The sequence below is a fragment of the Mchenga conophoros genome, linkage group LG11 (assembly GCF_057382185.1).
Source record: "Mchenga conophoros isolate Kocher_MC1m ecotype Shallow Benthic linkage group LG11, M_conophoros_male_GT1.1, whole genome shotgun sequence".
NCBI lineage: Eukaryota > Metazoa > Chordata > Actinopteri > Cichliformes > Cichlidae > Mchenga > Mchenga conophoros.
The window spans coordinates 23,105,167-23,125,072 of record NC_140536.1 but is presented as its reverse complement, the minus strand read 5'-3'; the positions used below and the strand labels follow the sequence as shown (position 1 = coordinate 23,125,072).

General features: G+C 39.9%; 1 protein-coding gene across 1 annotated transcript in view; it reads left to right on the top strand.

Moving 5' to 3' along the window:
- The window catches only part of tmem145 (transmembrane protein 145), a 40,570-nt gene extending 22,135 nt beyond the window's left edge, over positions 1–18,435 (top strand). Inside the window, exons 6-15 of the mRNA XM_085291558.1 lie at positions 3,676–3,760; positions 4,355–4,426; positions 7,165–7,233; positions 7,852–7,932; positions 8,257–8,335; positions 9,790–9,883; positions 12,814–12,986; positions 13,673–13,793; positions 14,147–14,335; positions 15,816–18,435. Of these exons, the coding sequence (XP_085147684.1) occupies positions 3,676–3,760; positions 4,355–4,426; positions 7,165–7,233; positions 7,852–7,932; positions 8,257–8,335; positions 9,790–9,883; positions 12,814–12,986; positions 13,673–13,793; positions 14,147–14,335; positions 15,816–16,055 (1,203 nt within the window). The 3' untranslated portion in view covers positions 16,056–18,435. The remainder of the gene's footprint in view (positions 1–3,675; positions 3,761–4,354; positions 4,427–7,164; positions 7,234–7,851; positions 7,933–8,256; positions 8,336–9,789; positions 9,884–12,813; positions 12,987–13,672; positions 13,794–14,146; positions 14,336–15,815) is intronic.
- Positions 18,436–19,906: the final 1,471 nt, after the last annotated feature.

Sequence of the window (19,906 nt, the reverse complement as noted above, 5' to 3'; positions counted from 1 at the left end):
CTTAAATAATCATAGTCATCAGGGCTAAGCTGACTTTAGTCAGGGAATTACCCAAGTAGATGCTATAATATTGCTACAGTGGTTTGGGTTTATTGGAGGCAAACGGGGACTACAAATCGGGATTTCTCCCCAAAGATGTCACGGATCGATCATCAAATAAAGCAGCTTTAGAAACCATCTGATCTTGACTGATTGTATGTTGGACATGGACAAATGTTCAAAAAAGTCTTTCTGTTAATTAACTTCAATATTACCAGGCTAAGGGGTCTTATCCCACCTTCCCTTTATTTCTTGTAAGAAATAAGTCAACTCTCATTTGAAAAGTGAGGTTTTTTGAGAGTATAGGTCATGATATTGAGATCATCATACCACAAAAAGAGTTTAGTGAATGCTACTAATGATCTGGACCATGAACTTGTGTCTGTGCTTGTCTGAGTGCAGCATCCAGCATTACCAACATTTTACATCAGAGGAAAAACAGCAGTGCTGGTTGGAGTCATGATTATCTGATGATGAATTGTTTTATTCACGTAAATGACACACAAAAGATAGTCTTAGAGTTTTACAGGGTTCTATTCTTGGGCCAGTGTGTATGACATCATCCATGCCTTGCTCAAGTAACATTCATTGAAAATGTTGCATACATTTCCACTGCTCTGCAAGTAATATTTAAATCTGCATTGCAGATTAACTACTATCAAGTCCCAATTAAATTAAAGCCTAGATGACTTGAAATGTTCTAATTCTAAATTCACACTAAACTGAAGTTACTGTATTTTTAAAAACCCATTCTGGATGGCATTATACTCACACATAAAACTGACTGTGCAAACACAATTTTTGGAGAAAAAAGGGTTTGTTGCACTCAAACGCTACCCGAACATTTACGTTCCAGAGGCACACTCTCTCAAAAGACTCAGACATCCTTTGAAAATATTGTTATCTGCAGCTTAAGGGATCACAAGTTGTATCAGACTGTTTTGATGTTGGGTGAGAACACCTTCATTGTGCGATACATCAGTGCGGTACGTCGAAAGTGGGTGCCTTTTACACCAGAAACCACCCAGCAACCCTAAACTCATCTGTGAACCCTGTGGAGAGAAGTCCTGCAGTGAAGTGCCACTTCTTCCCTCATCTCCCCGTGCATCTATTTCTCTCTCTCCCTTTTTGCATTTTCTTGTTTCCTCAACCTCTCTTTCTCTCTACCTGTATTTTAAACTTTCTCTCTCCACATCTATCACTCTCCTTATCTCTGTCTCCTTGCTCTTTGTGTCTGTATTGATTTTGTGGCAGTGCACGCTCCACGCTTCTCGCCCTTTTTTGATAGAGGGAGTGAGATGGAGTCTCAGGCTGCCAAATGAAATCAAAGTCTTTTCCCTCCCCCTCCTTCTCTGGTCCCTCGCTCAAGCAACAAGCGCGAACTCCATCGGCTTTGAACTTACGTCTGTGAAATGAGCTCTCCGTGCTCTGATTGTCAACCCATCTTTGTGCACTTTCTCTTGTTCTTGCTCCCCATACGTCTTTTTTCTCACCTCCCAAATTCATTTCAATTTGATGCTTTTTGTGTTGAGAACTGACAAGTAAACATTCACATTAATCCAATATTGGCTTGCCACAGGGGCATGCTAGTTTTCTTTGTGATGTTTCTCCTGACTTAAATAAAAATAAATATTCTCTCTTTGTGATAGCTTTCATACCACCGCACTGTCAGGCAGTTATATCAGATCAACATTTGAAGATATTGAGCTTAACAAATAATTAAAATCACAGTATTAATAATTGAGACCAAGAATACTCAGACTTAAGCAAGAGAAAGCTGTTGCTATGGCTATGATCTTTTCATCTTTCCTGTAATTTGAGCATCTCTGGATTTGCAGCACAGTGTCGGCAGAACAGCCCAGATTCCCTTTTCTTTACCCATCAACTTTTTCCGTACACCTGGAGGATCCTGAGGTGCGCCGAGGCCAGCTCGAAGAATGACTAAATGACACAGTTGCATTCAATGCATTCAGTTGTAATCAGGTATACCATACCTGTCTCCTCATAGTAAATTACCAGATATGCACCAATTGCCATTTTCTTAGTCGAGTCCAATTCCTCTGTCGATTTTTTGCAGAACTCCGATTTTCTTTCTGGGAACAATGACTTGCAGTATATGCAACCAAAAAATAAATAAATAAATACAAAATATAATTTTCATAATAAAAGAAATAATTAAAATTCACAATTTTCCCCAAACTGGAGAAGGTTACAGAAACGTCACTTAATCAACTGAAAATAAATCGCTCTGCTACTGGAACGAGGCACAGATAATTAACTGAAAACGAATTACTGGACACCCACCTTTACCTGACATATTTTTCACCTTACCAAACAAAAGCAGGTGCAACATATTTATATAACAAAACAACTGTCGGGTACTTAACAACACTTTCCAATATATGCGTAACTTCACCAGGATGTTGACCCTTTTTTCGCTCATCTCTATAATTTTCCTAGTATCTGCTTTGATTCTTTGTTCACACTGAGGCTGCAGGCTTGTGGCTGGCTCCTGAGCTCTGGATGGCTTTGTCCAGTTTTCCTTTGTAACCTCTTTCAAAAAACCAATGTTGATTTAAGTGCTGGAATAAGTTTGTGTTCATGAACCTTTTCGTGGTGGTCCCGCATAATTTACTTTCACATACTTTGTTTTTATCTTCACAGTGAAAAGCCTCCATGGTAATGGCACACCAGCATGTGGCTCTAAATATGCATGTATTTAAATATATATATTTCGGGTTTCTAAGACTTTAATTATGACAGACATTTGAGAGTAAACAGGAAAGGTGGGAGAGCGGGGCAAAGTAAATAGCAAATGGCACACGGTGGAACCGAACTAAGGCCTCTGTAATAGCCTTGAAGCATATGGATCACCTGCTTAACCCCGTGAGCTTGTGGATAAATATTTGACTGCGACAGTGTATGTGGTGCGCATACAAGAAAGGGAGCTGCTCCTAATCTATAATTTACAACAATGCAACCATTAACTGTATTTGGTAGTTATAATGATATCACTCATTAGCCTAACATTATTATTCTTTGGAGCCATATTTGGAGGAGAAAGCTTCCAGCTAATGTTAGCAAGTTGGTTAGCTAGGTTCAGTAACAAACAATGCATACAAATAAAAGGCCACAATATGACTCACCTAAACTTCTTGGGCAAGTTCTTGATACAATTAGCTGCAAAGAAAGCTAAATAATTTGTCATTAAAAATGCTTCACAAGGGCCCAAGTACACAAAAACGGTCAAGGAGTTGAATTAGCCAAATGGATGTCTAACAGCCGGCTAATGTCACTCGAAATGCCCATGCCCCTAATAATGCATAACTTTAAATGGGTAAGTTATGAAAAATTCACCCACCCTGTATGGTTGCATACAGGGTAAAAAATAGCTATAGAGACCAAAATCATTTTTCGGAACTAGCTGTAAACATGTTTACTTCCTCTCTAAAGTAATTTGGTCTGTGGGAGTGGATTTGCTTTTTTTGAGCCAGCCTTGAGTGACCATTTGTAAAAGCAAAAATATCACCCAAATTCATTTTTATGAAGATCATAGATAAACATAGTGCATTAATATTTTGTACAAATCTGCTAACCATCCACTGTCCACTTCTGCTGCTCTCTTATGTCTTGCAGGGAGATGGCCTGCAGCTGGAGTATGAGATGAAACTGACCAATGGCCAGTCTTTCTGGACGCAGCATTTCTCTGCTGACGAGTTTGGTAAGTGTGATTAGACTGAAAGTGAGAGATTATGGAATGAATCGCTGATGGCACAAGCCTACGCCACTTAGCACGGCCAATAAAGCACCTTCAACTGAACAAATTACACAAATGACAATAATGAAGGGATGGCTGAATGAATTAATGATGCTAGATAAACTGAGAGGAAGGGATGAAAAGAATAAAAGAGGGCCAACGTAGCATCTAAATTAATTATTCCTACATCACTAATGTTTCCTCCGATCTCTCACACTCTTGCTCTACTGTAATTGCCTCTCACTTTTTCTCATTTAATCCAATATATGGCTATAGGATCAAATGAGAATCCAAAGAGCAGGGTGCTTGATCCATATCAAGCACCCTGCTCTTTGGATTTATTGTCCCTTGTAAATTATCTGTCTTTCCCTCATACGTTCTACTTTCTTTTATTGATCTGAACACTTTGTACACCTTATTTACTCCTTCTTCCTTTGTATCTAAACCCACTGTGTATCTTGTACATTTGCCTTCTTTCATATTTCTATTTCGTTCTTTCTCCTCAAATGTTCTCCTTTTATCACAAGTTTTCTTGAATTTTTCTTCCTCCTTTCACAGGCATCTTGGAAACAGACATCACGTTCCTGATCATCTTCTCCATGGTGTTCCTTCTCTCCTGCTACTTTGCTTGTAAGTACTGCCTTTTATTTCACTCTTTTAATGTAATAGGAATTCAAAGCCCCCCAGAAATGCAATTTTTGTGTCAGATCTATTATAAAATCTACATGGTTTCTTGATGGGATGGGAGTAAGTTCTCGTGTTTGTTCAGATAAGTAAAGGTGGAGCCTGTGCCGTTTTCATTTTGGGCTGAGACTGAACACGAGCATCAGGGAAGCAGGAAAGAGGAGACGGTGATAGCGAGCCTTGGTTTTCAAGTAAAGGTGAACGGTTGAGTGGAGAAGGTAGCTGCAGCCTTAAGGTTACTGAAGCGAGTTTGTCACGCAAAGGTCAAAGCTGAAATAACCCTGAAGCAACTGAGAACAACAGCTCCTGGCAAAATCCCCTGCTTTCTTCACGTCGGGCGTTTCTGTGCTATCATATGCATATCTTCCTTTTTATAAACTGGCAAGGGGGCAGAATCACTTGTATTGCACCTAATCTGTAGTTTGCTTCTCTAGACGATCACAATTAAGCATCCATTTAATGATCTTTGGACCCAATGAGGCACGCTTCAGATTAAGAATGGAAGGTTGAATCGCACAATCTTTCACAGCACTGAGAGTCAGATTTATATTTTTAAGTCTGCCTACTAAATTAAGTTCTGGTGAGATTTTTCTGTTAGCGCTGTTAACTCTCACTTTTTGTCCAGCTGTGAACAAACTGATGCATGTGTTTTGTTTGGTTTTTCCCATGTGAATGCTTTTTCTGACATCTTTATTGGGGTCCTTACTGACGCTGGGTCTTGAGATTGACTTCATTCTGAAAATCTTCAGAGGATTTTAAATTAAACAGTCAAGATGTGGCTGAATTGACTTTTAGCTTTAATACAAGGATTTTAACAAAAGTAATGCATTAACTGTTTAGCAATTGCAGTCAATTCTATATGTAATTTTTAGTATAGAGACACAAAATTGTGTCATTGTCCTTATGAACATAGAAAAAAAGCCATATAACCAAACAGAACGCAAGGATTTCACCCTTTATTTGACTAAAAATGACAACAAAAAAGAACAAGAAAAAGAAAAGATCTCAAATTTTGAAATGGGTAAATATGTGTGTTTTTAAGTATGTAGTCCTATCTGAAATTTGTTGACAGAAATAAACTTCAAAAAATTGAAACAGGGTAAAAAATACTTCGAAAAGTTGTGTAATGTCTTAAAAAAAAACCTTAGTCGAATCTACACATACACACACTGTTGTAACAGATTGGCTGTTTTACCTTTGGTCGCTGAAACTATTTTTCCTGCAGTTTTTTTTTCTTCCTCTTTTGATGTTGCCTTTACTAAAGCCAAAAATGTGTCCAAACAACAGATGTAGATTTTTTTATTTGGCACAAGCTGCTCGAGTTGCACAGTGGGCTCGGTGTTTGAGTTTTTCCTCCATGATGTTACCATGGCGCAGGCTGGACGGGGCGGGCTCACGTGACGACGCTCTGAGTACTGTTTTAAAGGGGACTGTAAATACCGGCTGGAGTATTAACAGAGTTCGAAAAAAGCAACAAGAAAAACGAAACAAACTCAGAAATAACCAACGTGGGCAAGATTACGTCGATTAGAGGTTCTGACTGTCGGTTTCAGTTCTCTTTGGATTAATCCCCCTGCTCCACTTGAGTCTCTAGTGGAAATCACTGCATGCTCTCAGAAACACTTCTGAGCACTGTTTGTTGCTGCATCCATAAAATGCAAGTTGCAATACTACTACGCAGGAAAAAAGCACTTGTAAACAAGATCCAGAAATGCCTTAGCTTCTCTGGGCTCAGCTCATTAAAGGCTGACTGAGGAGAAATGGAAACTGTTTTCAAGTCTGAATAATCAAAAATGTAATATCTTTTTAGAATTCATGGACGCTTTGTCCGTTAGAGTACAGAGGAGAGGGCACTTGTTAACGGCACACAGTCCAAAAGACGATGAGGGTAAAAAGGAAACGTGGGATGGGTAACTTGCACATCTGTATGCAGCATTAATACTGAACCACACATGGAGATTTTGGAGCAGCATGTCCTGTCATTGAGATTAAGGCTTTGTTCTTTAGGGGAGGCCTTGCTTTATTATCACCACATTCTATACATACTACAGCAACGTGTCTCTGTTTTAAAAAACAGGAACAGAAAACTCGAGAGACGCGCACTCGCAGAGAGGGGGGGAAAGCGCAACAACAGTGTTTGCAAAAGCTTCAAAGGGCTGTAAATGAATATGAAATTTTTTGGAAGTTTTTGTCTCTTTAAAAAATATCATTAGAGCACCTGCAAAATTCCCAGGAGGATTCAGCAACACTTGGCTGGCTAAGCCTGCTGTAATACAGGAGAGCTAAAAGAGTGTGATCGTTTATGACCCTTCTTCTCTCTATAAATTTTCCCCCTAGGCCACTGCTGTTTGCCGGAGTGTTTTGGTAGTAAAATAGGCTGCTTAAATACGCATTAAGAATATTTCCTCTCGGATTATGTGCCGTGAACAGAGAAGATGTATAAGGCGTCATCTGGAGATGTGCATCATGAGATGGATGCATACTAATGATCGCTCCCGCCCATTTATCTGGCCCGTTCCCTTGTTCTTGCTCTTTTCTTCTGCCTCCCAGTCTCTGTACCTCTCCCGCTCTCCTTCGCCATCTGTCAGTGTATCCTCATCCTTTTTATCTTTCCCCCAGCACACACACCTCTGTCACCTTTATCTCTTGTTATTTTATTTATTTATTTATTTTTTTACCTGTAGACAATCTGAAGGGAAGACAGCTTCTTCACACAACCTACAAAATGTTTATGACGGCAGCAGGTGTGGAAGGTGAGAGCTTCTGTCCTGAACAGACACGCACACTGACAGAACACACACACTCGAGATGACTGAGCCTCTTGCACGGTTGCAGCATCTCACACCTTAATCCCCACTTCAAGAGCACAGATATTATCGCACTTATTAGCCTCTGAATAGGACCTACTGCAAACAGTCGCCCTGTGTTACAGTGTTTAGTGGAGCATGCTGTTACTGATGAACCCCCTCCCCGCTCTCCTCATCCTGTCCTCTTCTTTTTCTTCACCCCCTTATCTCACTTTCTTCTTTCTTGCCTGCTTGTCCTCTGTCTAAATCCCTTCTCGATTCTCGTGCCACCCCTGAATTCGCTTTCACCCTCTCCTCCCACTTCTCTCAAGGATTTTGCTCCTTTTATAAATTCCTTCTTTTTTTCTGTCTTGCTTCCCTTCTCTCCTCCCTCATTATCATCTGCCTGTCACCTTTGTTCTGTGTATTTTCTTAACTCCCACATCTCTTCCTCTTAATGCCTTTTCTCCTCTTCTGTAACGCCTGCTCACCCATCTCTTTTCCCTCTTTTCTTCCTTCTGGTGTTTTTTTTTTTTTTTTTTTTTTTTTAATTTCTCTCCTCCCTGCATCCTTTCCACTTGGCAGTGCTCAGCCTGCTGTTCCATTGTGTCTACTGGGGCCTGTATGCTAGAGAAGGAGTTGGCAATGGCAGCCTCAAAATACTTGGTGAGTTCCTCTCCTGCATCGATCACTGACTCAATGACTGACACTAACTCTGCACTGGAAAATCGCTCACTGCCTGAGCAGAATGAATGATAGGATGCTGATGGGTGCGTGTGCAGCTGAAGAAATGTAATAGGTGGTTCAGCGTGCACGGGCTGGATTGGGTGTGATTGTACGTGACTGTGTGCGCGAGCAAAAATGTGTGCGGTGACCTGATTTTATCGTTCCCCTCTGATATCTCAGATTCGGAAACCACAACCTAATTACCCCTTCTGTCTCCTCTCTCTCATTTTCTGTCTCTCCCTCCACCTCTGTGACCATCTCCAGGGAAATTACTGTTCTCCGTCAGTTTCTTGGTGTTCCTTCTGATGCTCATATTGTTGGGCAAAGGTTTCACTGTCACCAGGTGGGCGCTTTGTCTGTGTGTACATGTATTATCTCACTACACTGCAGTGTTGTGCGCGTGTGTGTCTGTTTATACAAGCCTGTCACATTTTGTAGGTATTTTTATGCTGAGAATGTCACTCACTGTCAGCACTTACCGTCACCATGATGACTTGATGATGCCGGGTGACAGGAGTCAAAAAGTCAGTTAGGATGCTGCGTCTAATAATGTGGGCGAGCGCCTGATGTGTGTGAAGGGATGTCATGGATAAATGATGTTATGGTGTGAACTTTCTGATGCTGAAGCATTACCTTTGGCTCGCAGAGCCGGCTGACAGGTTTTTTGTTTGCTCACTAGTTTCTGGCAAGAGTTAGCAGACATTTGCTTGGGACAGGCAGTTAGACAGCACAATGGATTATTTAAGAGTGCTTTTCTTCACTGGAATGTCAGCATTTATCCATCTTCCACATGACTGGACAAATGCCCTGCTCATCCAACTGTCATTGGTCTTGCCTGTTTTCGAATGCTGGATTCAAACTCCAGTTATCAAACGGGAGAAACGTGCCAGTTTTTATTTGACATCAGTTTCCGAGTTAGCTTTATGTGCGAAGAAAAAGTCATGCAGCTATACGATCTTGCTTTTTTACAAATCACCTCTGTTTATAAGGTATTTTTTAGAATCTTGATTTTATTTTTCTGGCAAGTCATCATCTAAACATGTGTCAAAGTTTGAAGATTGGTTTTGCTTTGGCTTGGCACAAACTAAATCTCTTTTTTCATACAGAACTCACAGCAAAAACTTAGCTTGCAAAATTTTTAAGCTGGCTTTTTTGACTCTAGGATTAGATCCTCCTCTGGGTTCAGAAGATTTCTAGACGTATTAAACTCTCTTAAAACCCCAGTGAATAAAACGAACTGCTTCATGGCTAAGCATGAGGCAGAGCTATTTATCTGCAGCGTTTAACTAGTTGACAATTTGCAGATAACTACTCAACAACTTTGATTTCTTTTTTCTTTTCTTTTTTGGTTGAGCGTAATGATGAATTAGCTGTGCAAAAAGATCTTTGAAATGCTGATGAAGGCTTAACGCTGAAATGCTTATTTGTTGACAGCTACAAATAGAGAAGCATTAATTTCTGTTTTTGCTCCATCCATAAGCCTGCAGCTGTTTTAAATATATAAATAGCAGAGAGTTTAATGCTCACATATCTTTGTGCTGTGTAGTTCTGAATAGCTGTTTTTTGATTAAGCTGTCTGCTTGAGTGTAAAGAAGCAAATGCAGGATTTTGTGTCTTTCTGTGTGTGTGTGTGTGTGTGTGTGTGTGTGTGTGTGTGTGTGTGTGTGCGTGCGTCTGTGTGTGTTTTGTATCTTAGCTTTCCTTTGTGTCTCTTAAAGTGTGTCATTGTATTTTCTTCTTATCTTCCTCCAACTTGTGTGCAACCTCTGACCCTGTGTTTATCCTTGCATATCACAGGGCGAGGATCAGTCACAGTGGGTCTGTGAAACTGAGCATCTACATGACGGTTTACACAATCACCTACGTCATCCTCTTCATCTATGAGGCGGAGGTACTGTTTACACAATCACCAACACTGCTGGAAGGGACTGGAAGTTTATTTTTAATATCGATTTTATCTATACATATATTTCTAGCCAGCAGTATAGCATCATACTTTTAGAGCCAGTTACTGTGCCCAGAAATAATCATGCTGACTTTTTCCACTATGTAAGATTGACAGGCTTGTGATAATGTGAGTAGGTGTGCAGGGAAGTAGCTTGGCAGCTATAGTGTGGATTGTTGGCAAAATTTGAACGCCATGCAGTCGACTGGCATAACTCTGAAGTTCTTATTGTTTTAATTTGTCCAATAATTCTTTGGTAACAAAATGCCTGCGAAACTGTACTGGAGCATCAGCTGTGTTCTTGTTTTAATCGCCAATTAGTTTGAGCAGACTAGGACATTTAACTAAGATAGTAAGCGAAATCTTAATCCTGCTAAACATTAGCACATCTTCACCCCTGTGAAGCTGTAAAATGCTCAGTAATGAAAAAAATAATCTTAATTGTTAATGATGCTGATACAGTATGACCATAAACATGTGTGATTCATTTTTAGTTTTCAAAAGATTGCTATACAAATACATATTTGAGGGCTACGTGTGAGAATATTGTTGATGTTATTTACTTAAGCCTGAGCCTGTTCGGTCACGATTTGTTTATATAGGTGGGGATCTTATATTCATTTTTTTGCACAGTCTGTTTACTATGTGGTGACTGAATAGATAAATATTAATTATCAAAATTGTGGTCAGGCCCTGTGATAGACTGGGCACCTGTTGAGGCTGTACTTTGCCTCTCACTCTGACATCTGGGATAAACTTCAGGCCCCGGGAGACCCCGAATTGGAGAAAGTTGAAGGAAAATGTATGGATGGATAGAAAATTGTTCTAAATTAATTGAATATTGATTAATTTGCTAATTCAACTATAGCTCCAGAGTCAAAATGAATTAATAATTATGCTAATAATGATTTAATACCAAGCATTTTCTGGTTTCACCTTGTCAAATGTGTGAATTTCATGCTTTTTATAATGCTTTGGTTTTGAAGTCTTCAGTGGATAGAATGAAATAGTTGTCTTTTGTACGGATATATTAATTAAAGCAAGATTGATTGCTTCAATGGGGGAATAACTGAAAGAATAATCAAGACTGAAAATATCCTTTAGTGCCAGTCCTGTGAACGGTGGCGATCAAAGCTTTCAGTTCAAATACGAAAACTTTCCGATCCCTTTGCCCTTCAGGTGTGACATGAAAACAGCGTCTGAATTATATCCGGGATGATTGGGTACAAGATTTCTCACACACCTAAACTCGACACAGCATCTGCACTTGTGTTATTGCTGTCTTTGGCTTTTTTAATAATCTCATAAATATTCATAGAAGAGTTGGGCCCATAGATCAGCGTGGGGCGTAATGGCTTTTCCTGTCAAGTTATTCATTACATTGATACATTACTAATTATGAAAATGCATCAAGTTGATTGTAAAAACAAAATGCTGAAATTCATTGATGAGTTACAAATTTTCTATCTTGACAGAAACAACCAGACAGTTCCCAAGTGCAACCACAACATTTATGGTTCCTTATGCCAGTGCATATAATGTACTCGAGCTCAGATCAAGAACCTTTAGAGTTTTCCTTGACAGGGACGTTAGACTTTGTAATCAGCCTCCACTCATTAATTCTTATGCCTCTCTAGGTTCCAGCTTCGATGAGCTTATGAATTAATAACAGACTCGTTGCATACATCTCTGCATACTGTAAAGCCTGCAGCAACGTGACATGTAAACATGGTAAATGCAGGGACGGTGGATTACAGTGTTTGAGGACAGCACGGTGGTGATACATTTGGCACAGTGTAGTGGAAGCTCACTGATAACTCTCACAATACAATATGTGGATCCGAGGCAGTATAATTTCTCTGGTGCCTGCCCTCTTATATGGTCGCTGCTATTAAAGAGCTCAAAACTCCAGGGAGCTCCTGCTAAAAATAAGCTTAACTAGGTTACAATTGGAACTGAAAGGAAAACTTGTACACTGTTTCTTGGGTTGCAGTCAGGAATCTGCCAGGCCCTCTGAAATCAAAGCAGGGCTGTGTTCTAAGTGTTATAGCTGTCTATTACCATATCTGAATGTGTGAAAGCATTTAGTGTGACTTTTTCCAAGTGTCTGAATGAGTGAAAACAATGTTGAATTATTTCTAATCATTCCTACTGGCGATTCAGGAGGAAGTATCAAAAGTGTTTGTACTTCAAATTTTATTTGTGCTTTAAGAGCAAACTCGTGGCCGTAAAAGTGGGATTTTGTCATAGTTAAGTTCTGCCTGAATTTCCTTTTCACCCTTAAATCATAGACAGACAACTTCAAGCTGTTGTGGAAAACCTGTTCACAAAATTCATCCACAGCACAACCACACGTGTCCCTGCAGGTTCAAATCTACATCTTTGCATCTTCTTTTCTCATTCTTAAATTTATACAAAAATTGTGTACCCTTTTAGATATTGCAATACAGAATTAAAATACTTTGTGACTCTCTGGTGTGCTGGGGAGGTTTCAAGCAGGTCCACACAAACTACTCAGATCTATGCATTATGCAGTATGAGTAACCCTGGATGGCCCATGCTATCCTGTCACTGGACTGTGAAATGCAATCTAGTATCAGCAGATTCAAGCACATGCCCCAAATACACACATACAAAGCCGTGCACACAAATACCAGTGACCTAGTTGTGAAGTATCGGTGTCAAAGACTCACACTGAATGCTACAAGCAGAGCTTTGCCTCTGTCATCACAGTGGATCTGCTGAACCATGAGCTATCCATCTTAGTAATTAAAGCACCAGCTTCAGTATAAAGCTTCTTCCCTCCTTTTGTGTAAAATATTTTGTACTTGTTTTAATGTGTGCGTGGTAATTTTGGCATCATTTCCTCCTGCCAGTTCTTTGACCCAGGTGAAGTGCTGTACGCCTACGACAGCCCTGCAGGATACGGACTCATGGGCCTGCAGCTGGTTGCGTATGTGTGGTTCTGCTATGCCGTGCTGGTCTCCCTGAAGCACTACCCCGAGAAGCAGCCCTTCTACGTCCCTTTCTTCACCACATACACACTATGGTGAGACCTGCACTGCTCTCTGCGCTTAATAGCACCAGAGATGGTACTGGGGTTTTGATTGCACAAGTATAAAAAAAATACACATTTCTCTGCTTGAGGACTCTCGATTTGAATAATTTATGCTGTTCTGTGGGAAAAAAGTGCATGAGAAAGCTCATGTTTGAGCTATCTGGGAATAAAAAGGTGTTTACACATCTTCTCTGCAGTAGTGTGCGGCCAAACACTTTTACCTCACACGGTTGCAGTGTATCATTGTTTCTGACTGCATGATTGCTAAACAATACTGTGTGTTTTTCTGAGTTGGTGAGATATCTTCTATTAGAATAATTTATGCTTCTTTATATGTGTGTCAGATATTCAGTGCTTTGTACTGGATCAGCTACATACTTCTACACAATCCTGAGAAAAAAAATCTTGAAATTACACTGCTTAGTATCTCTAGCCATCACCCACTTATATATAACAGCAGAGGCTTGAAATGAAGAGTAGATTACAAAGACTAATATTATCTATGTATTTCTCCCTCATTGCAACCACAATCCCCCGCCTCATTATCCACATCTCTGCTCTTTCCATCTTTATCTCTCTATATGCTTTAAATCTTTTAATCTCTCCCACCATCAGACCACATTCTTGTAGTTTTTTGGGGGTCTTTATGTCTAAATGTGTTCACTTTTCCTCCTCAGGTTTTTTGCTGTCCCTGTTATGGCTCTGATTGCCAACTTTGGGATTCCTCGTTGGGCTCGGGAGAAGATCGTCAACGGCATTCAGCTCGGGATCCATCTCTACGCTCACATCGTCTTTCTTGTTCGTATCGATCGCCCACTCGCATGCAGACGAGTTCATATTATTTAAGTCACTTTTTCCGTTGTCAGTCATACATTATTTCTTACTTAACTTCCTCATGCTGGTTGTCTTTTACACACATCATTATCTTCCTTTTTCTCACCTTCGACACGTTATTATTTAGTAATGAGCCCGGCTCAGGCAAATTTCCGTTCGCATGCCTGCTCACTACATTCCTCGCACTTTCCTCTTCTCTCTTGGATCTGGATGCGTGAAGGCTACTATATACCCTGATTTTAAACTGCGTCTATATGTATATGTGTGTTTATTTTATATGCACATCTGTGTCATTTTCTAATCTGTTTGCCTTTTAGGTTATCACACGGCCTTCAGCTGCCAATAAGAACTTCCCATATCATGTACGGACATCCCAAATTGGGATTCTGCTGTCCAGTCCGAAAGGCGGTGAGGGGGCGGAGAGTTTTCCTCATCATGCCTATGGAAATAGCTCCTTCCTGGGAGACTCGCAACCTAACTTCACCGAACTTTTCTCCATCCAATCAGTAAGTGTAAACTGCAAGTGTTTATGTATATTTGAATTTATACTATATAGAATATAACTGGATCAGTTGTTTCCTAATCCTTTTCAAATGTGCACATTTCTGTGAAAAGTGAAATTACCTCATTGCCTCACCCTAAAAAATTCCATTAGCTTAATAATAAAGTAACTAAGGGAAAATGTTTACAGGGATTACTTCTTCCCAGAAACTTTCATAGCTTCCTAAATGTGACAGGCGAGTGCAGTGAACACAGACTGATATTAAAACACTTTAGCACAGTGAAATAATAATTAAATAGGAACTTTGACCTGATTTGACCAGAAGTATTTTTTAGTCAGATGCATTTACAACCCCCCCCCCCCCCCCCCCCAAAAAAAAAACAAAAAAAACAAACAAACATCAAGCCCCTGACATTTAGGTGGTGCAACATATCTACAAACTTGTTTTTCTGCCCCTACGAGGTTGTGGTGTTCAGGTTTCAAGTTGAGTAGCAATTTTCTTAGAATAATTCCTCCTCTTGAAGCCCTTGACTGTGAAAGTTGAGACCTGATAGATGAGTGCCATGAACAAACTCTAGGTTGGTATATCCAGACCTTGGACTTCTCTGGCAGGCCTGATTTGTTAGTGGAAACCAGCCAAGTTTCCAGTCTTTGGTTGATATTTGATCGATGCCGCGTCACTCAGGCTGTTGTAAGCGACTCTTCTCAAGCCCTTCACTGGTTTCTTGTGATGGATGGTATCTGAAAGTTTCAGCTTCAATTAGAGCATGGAGACTTTTCTTTCCTTCAGCACCAGCAATCTAAACCAACTAGATAATCTGGCATTGCAGTCAAGACACATTTTGAGTGTGGTCCCACTTGCATTTCATCCACTGGACCACTATTTCTCCTGTGCTTTCCAGTTTTATCTCCATACCTGTGTACTACAGACACCTCTATTAGGATTCATGCTTTCTGGAGTAACTGAGGAGGTATTCTGCCCCCTCAGGCACCTGTCAGGCCCACTAAGCAGGAAGATGGTTGGGTAGATCTGGGGCATTCATCACCGTGGGCTGCACTGGCCTGTGAGCCAGAGCCCAATAGCTGTAGTTACTGTGAACAATTACACTTCCATCAGAGGCCTAGAGACCTGGTAGATATTCAGAGAGCACAAGGTGTTACACACGCTTTCCAAAACACATTTTATACCTTTTTGTTTTCCACTGGTGTTCTTTCTTCTTCAAGAAGAAATACTAGGTCAGACTAAAGACTAAAGATATTTCTGTGTCTTCTGGTGTTATCATTCTGTTATTGGTAGTCATTAAAGGCCACTGTTCCAGTCAGGTAAACCTGTATATGTTTAATTTCCCTCAAAGTATCTCGGGCATTTGCTGCCATAGTTGGTTTACTGATTGGTGTCTGCAAAGTCCTAATTTATGGTCAAGACAGCCTATGTAGAGGATCAGACCATGACAAATGTGAAACTCTCTTCTTCTTTTTTCCAGGAACCGGTAAAGACGGTGGAGGAGACAGTGGCCCGTAAAGGGCCAGATGTGCAGAGAAATAGCGAACAGAAGATCGTCACCACTGCTGCAGACTTAACGTCGATATTGCCCTCACCTCCGCCTCCAATACCCCCGCGCCCGGCCACACGATCACCCCCACTCCCACCCCGGCTTCCGTCCTTTACAGAGTATTTCACCATGCAGAGTGGAGGAGGAGCAGGATTTGGAACAAAGGCATGAGATGGAGAGAAAGGCAGGACAGAGGAAGTTGGGCAGTAGGGCGGGGGGGAGCATGAAAGCAAGGACAGAATGACAATAAAAATAGAAATAGTGACAATAACTTAAGAAATATAGTGGAATTCAAAGTATTACACTTATGACAGAAAAGGTCAGCCGAAAAAAAAAAGAAATGAAAATGTTTGGAAGGACGAAGAAGAGATCATCAGAAAAGTGAATCCCTAAACGGTCGCTTTTCACCTTTGAATGGAAACGATCAGAATGGAGGAGTGAGGAGAAATGGCTGAGGCACAAGTGCAGAGCTTGTTAAAGAATAAAGAAGCAATAAATATTTGATGTTGACCAGTAAAAGGCACACAGGGAGAAAGATGACAAAGTGGATGTAGCCAGAGCAAAAAATGATAGCTGTGCACAAAGCGGAAATGAACAAAATTCTTGAAATAGTTTTCATTCAAAAATTCATGAGGCATTGATGGTGTGCCTGAAAGAGTTTGTAAATAGCTAAACCCGGTGAGTGCTACCAATCTACATAGTTTTTTATTTTTTTTTTAAAGAAGGAAAGATTTATTTTTGTTTTTTCCACATCATTAAATTGTAGTTGGTGCTGTGACCATAGAGAAACATCATGCCATTACATGTTCTGGGTTAATCTAAAAAATGATTTTTTTTTTATTTTTGACACTGTTTGATAAAGCTTAGATACATTTACTCTATACGAAATCTGTTCGGTTTATTTATATTCTTATATGCCTTCATTGCAGCTGGCTATACTGGATTGATATGCTGATGTGTAACTGTAAATGTCACGTTTACTGTGGGCACTCCTAGGTACAGTGCTTGTAAAAACACGCATGTTTGTATTGTATTTCCTGTCTGATTATATGTACTCAACATGACCACACAATATTTGCATATTGTGTGTATTGAACTCTTTCATTTTGTAAATGCATACAATAAGCTTCAGTATATTTCGACTGGATAAACTCTGTTGTTACTCCAGTCAAAAGCGTCTTGCGCTGTTTGAGACACAATATAAAACAAATGTTATATTGTTTTTTTGTTTTTTTTTCTTTGGTTGAATTTTCACTAGAGTACAGAATATGCCTGTTTAAAAAAAAAAAAAGTCATTTCTGTGTATGTAGACGTTGGTGAATGTACTGATGCAATACAGCACAAGGACAGGGGTGATTTTCAAGTTACTGGAATTACTCTAGTATACCTTTTGTCAATTTTTCTTTTTGCCTCTCTTTGGCTTCCTTACATCTGACACATCCATGACTTAAAAGCTGGAGGCTGCCTTTTTTTTATAGAATACAAGTAACTTCATTCTCACCTCTGTCTCAATCCTGAAACACGAATATTATATTTGTCGGGTTCTCGCGCCTGAATAATTTACCCAGTGTGAGAAGCTGAACAAATATTACTAGTTTTGTATCCCCTAATATTGAGCTATAACAAGAAAAAACAACAAAAAAAACTTGTAGATGAACTGTGAAACAGATACCGTGTACATTTCGTCTGTCCTGCATGGAGCACTTTAATGTTCCTGGTCTTAGTCTGTTTATTCGTGATGATGTCACCTTATAAGACTGCTTTGAAACCTGTATTCCTACAACATCGAGTACTATTCCAGATGCATACACCTGTAAATACAGTCCAAAAATGCCATCAACTGTCCAAACGTTTGAAGTTAACGTTTCATGCTTAGTCAGTGTAACACAACACTGAGTCTCACATGCTGGTAAGATTTATGTAAGAGTGTCATTGAGACTGAGTACACTTGACAAATTCAGTGTTTTTTTTTTATCTCGACCTTTCATTCATTTCTGGCTTATAAAATCTGTGGCTCTGCTAATTATCCACAGATGTGTCACTGGCAATCTTTCTGTAATGGAGTTTAGGCAACGTTAGGACTGTGGTGTGTACCTTGTAATGTAATCAGAGGTGTAACTTAGTCTGTGCAGCTGAATGATACTTGAATTTGGAGTATTAGCTGTTATTTCTGATTATGTTTCTGATTTGTATTTGGCATGTCTGCCATTTCGTCATCTGTTGACCATTGTTATGGTTGCCATGACTTGACAGATTAGAAACTGGGTGACTCGATATACCTACTGAATTGTGTATCCCTGCTTCAACCTTGTTTATAATGACTTTTAATTACAGAAATGACACAAAGAACTGGGGACAGAGCGCAAAGAAAAGAGATTGTGTATGCATGACAGAAAACAGCACAGCTTTTAGGCTACTCAGAGTGATCTGGTTAAGAGCACATCATTAAAGCACCGTCAAATGCATTTTAATGGTGTCAAATAATAATTCTAAAGAAGCTGTACATATACACTTTTTGCCAAAATAATAAAAAAAATCTTTGGTTTTATTAGAGGCTTTGCCTGGCTTTGTGTTATATGGCTCCTGTGTTACGATCCAGTTAGGACAAGGGCACGTGTCCAAAGGAGTAAATCTAATATTTGTAAATCAAATTTAGAATCTGTTCTCATTACAAGTCCATTAAAGTAAAACACCACAGGGACAGACTCCAGCCTGCTCACAATCTGATGTAGGCTAGCCTAATTGTTTCGCAGTCACTGCCAATATCCTGTTTGGTGACCCCTGAAGTACAGAGCCACAACAAAATGCCAGTGTTTGAGTTTCAGGTAGAGACACAAGCTTTCATTATGACTAATGTAACAGTCTTCAGAGAAAAAAATGAAAAAATATAATGCTTGGTAATGAGCAGTGTGATATAAAGCAATGTTGCTTCCCAGCAAGAAGGTGCCTGGTTTAAAGCCAGGCTGGGGCCTTTTTTCTGTGGAGTTTGCATGTTAGAGTAACCGGTGAATCTAAACCGAGAATGAGTGGTTATCTGTCTCTATGTGTTAGCTCTGCAATAGACTGGCAGCCTGTCCAGCCCAGCTGTGATCCTGAATTGGATAAGAGGATGGATGAATTTGTTTTTTTCTTTAGTTTAAAAATACACAGCTATTGCTGGAGCCATGGCTAATGTTATTAGTTACACGTGTGCTTCCACACTGAGTCATTCACTGCTCCCTAGATGATAAACACTGTATACCAAAAGGTGCACTTTTATAGTCTAGTAAGCAATAAACTGACACATGAAGCACCGCTGTTATTGTTCCCAGAAAAAGTGACATGTGACACATTGTATTAGGGATTTGTCAGTATGAAGTAGTGTATATGCAAAGGCACTAATAACAGGATGGTGGAGGGAAGATGTAGGCCATTATTTTGTAAATTTAGGTCTTAGATGTGAGATTGGCTGCCACTTTATTAGGTACATTTTACTAGTTATCATTTTGGACCCTGTTTTGTCTTCAGAACTCCATTAATTTATTGTGACATGGATCTAACAAGGTGCTTGACACAATCCTGAGAGATTTGGTCCTTATTGACATAATATCACAGAGTTCCTGAAGAACCCAAAGATGCTCTGTTGGATTGAGGTCTGGTGACTGTTCAGGCAATTTGAGTGCAGTGAACTAATTTCTATTTTCAAGAAACCAGTTTGAGGAAATGCACTGTGATGCTAACCTGCTGGAAGCATCCACCAGCAGACGGGTACATCGTGCTCATAAAGGGTGAGCAACAATACTCAGATTGTGACATGTAAATTACACTGTTTGTGCCAAATTCTGACGTTCCCATCAAAATGTTGCAACAGAAATCAAGACCAGGAAATCTTTTGTTACTCATTTTTTTGTGAGTCTGTGCAAATTGTAGCCTTGGCTTCCTGTTTCTGACAGCAGTGCACCTAGTGTGAACTTCTGCTGCTATAGTCCATCTGCTTCAAGGTTCAACATGTTGTGCATTCAGAGTTGTTCTGATCATGGTGG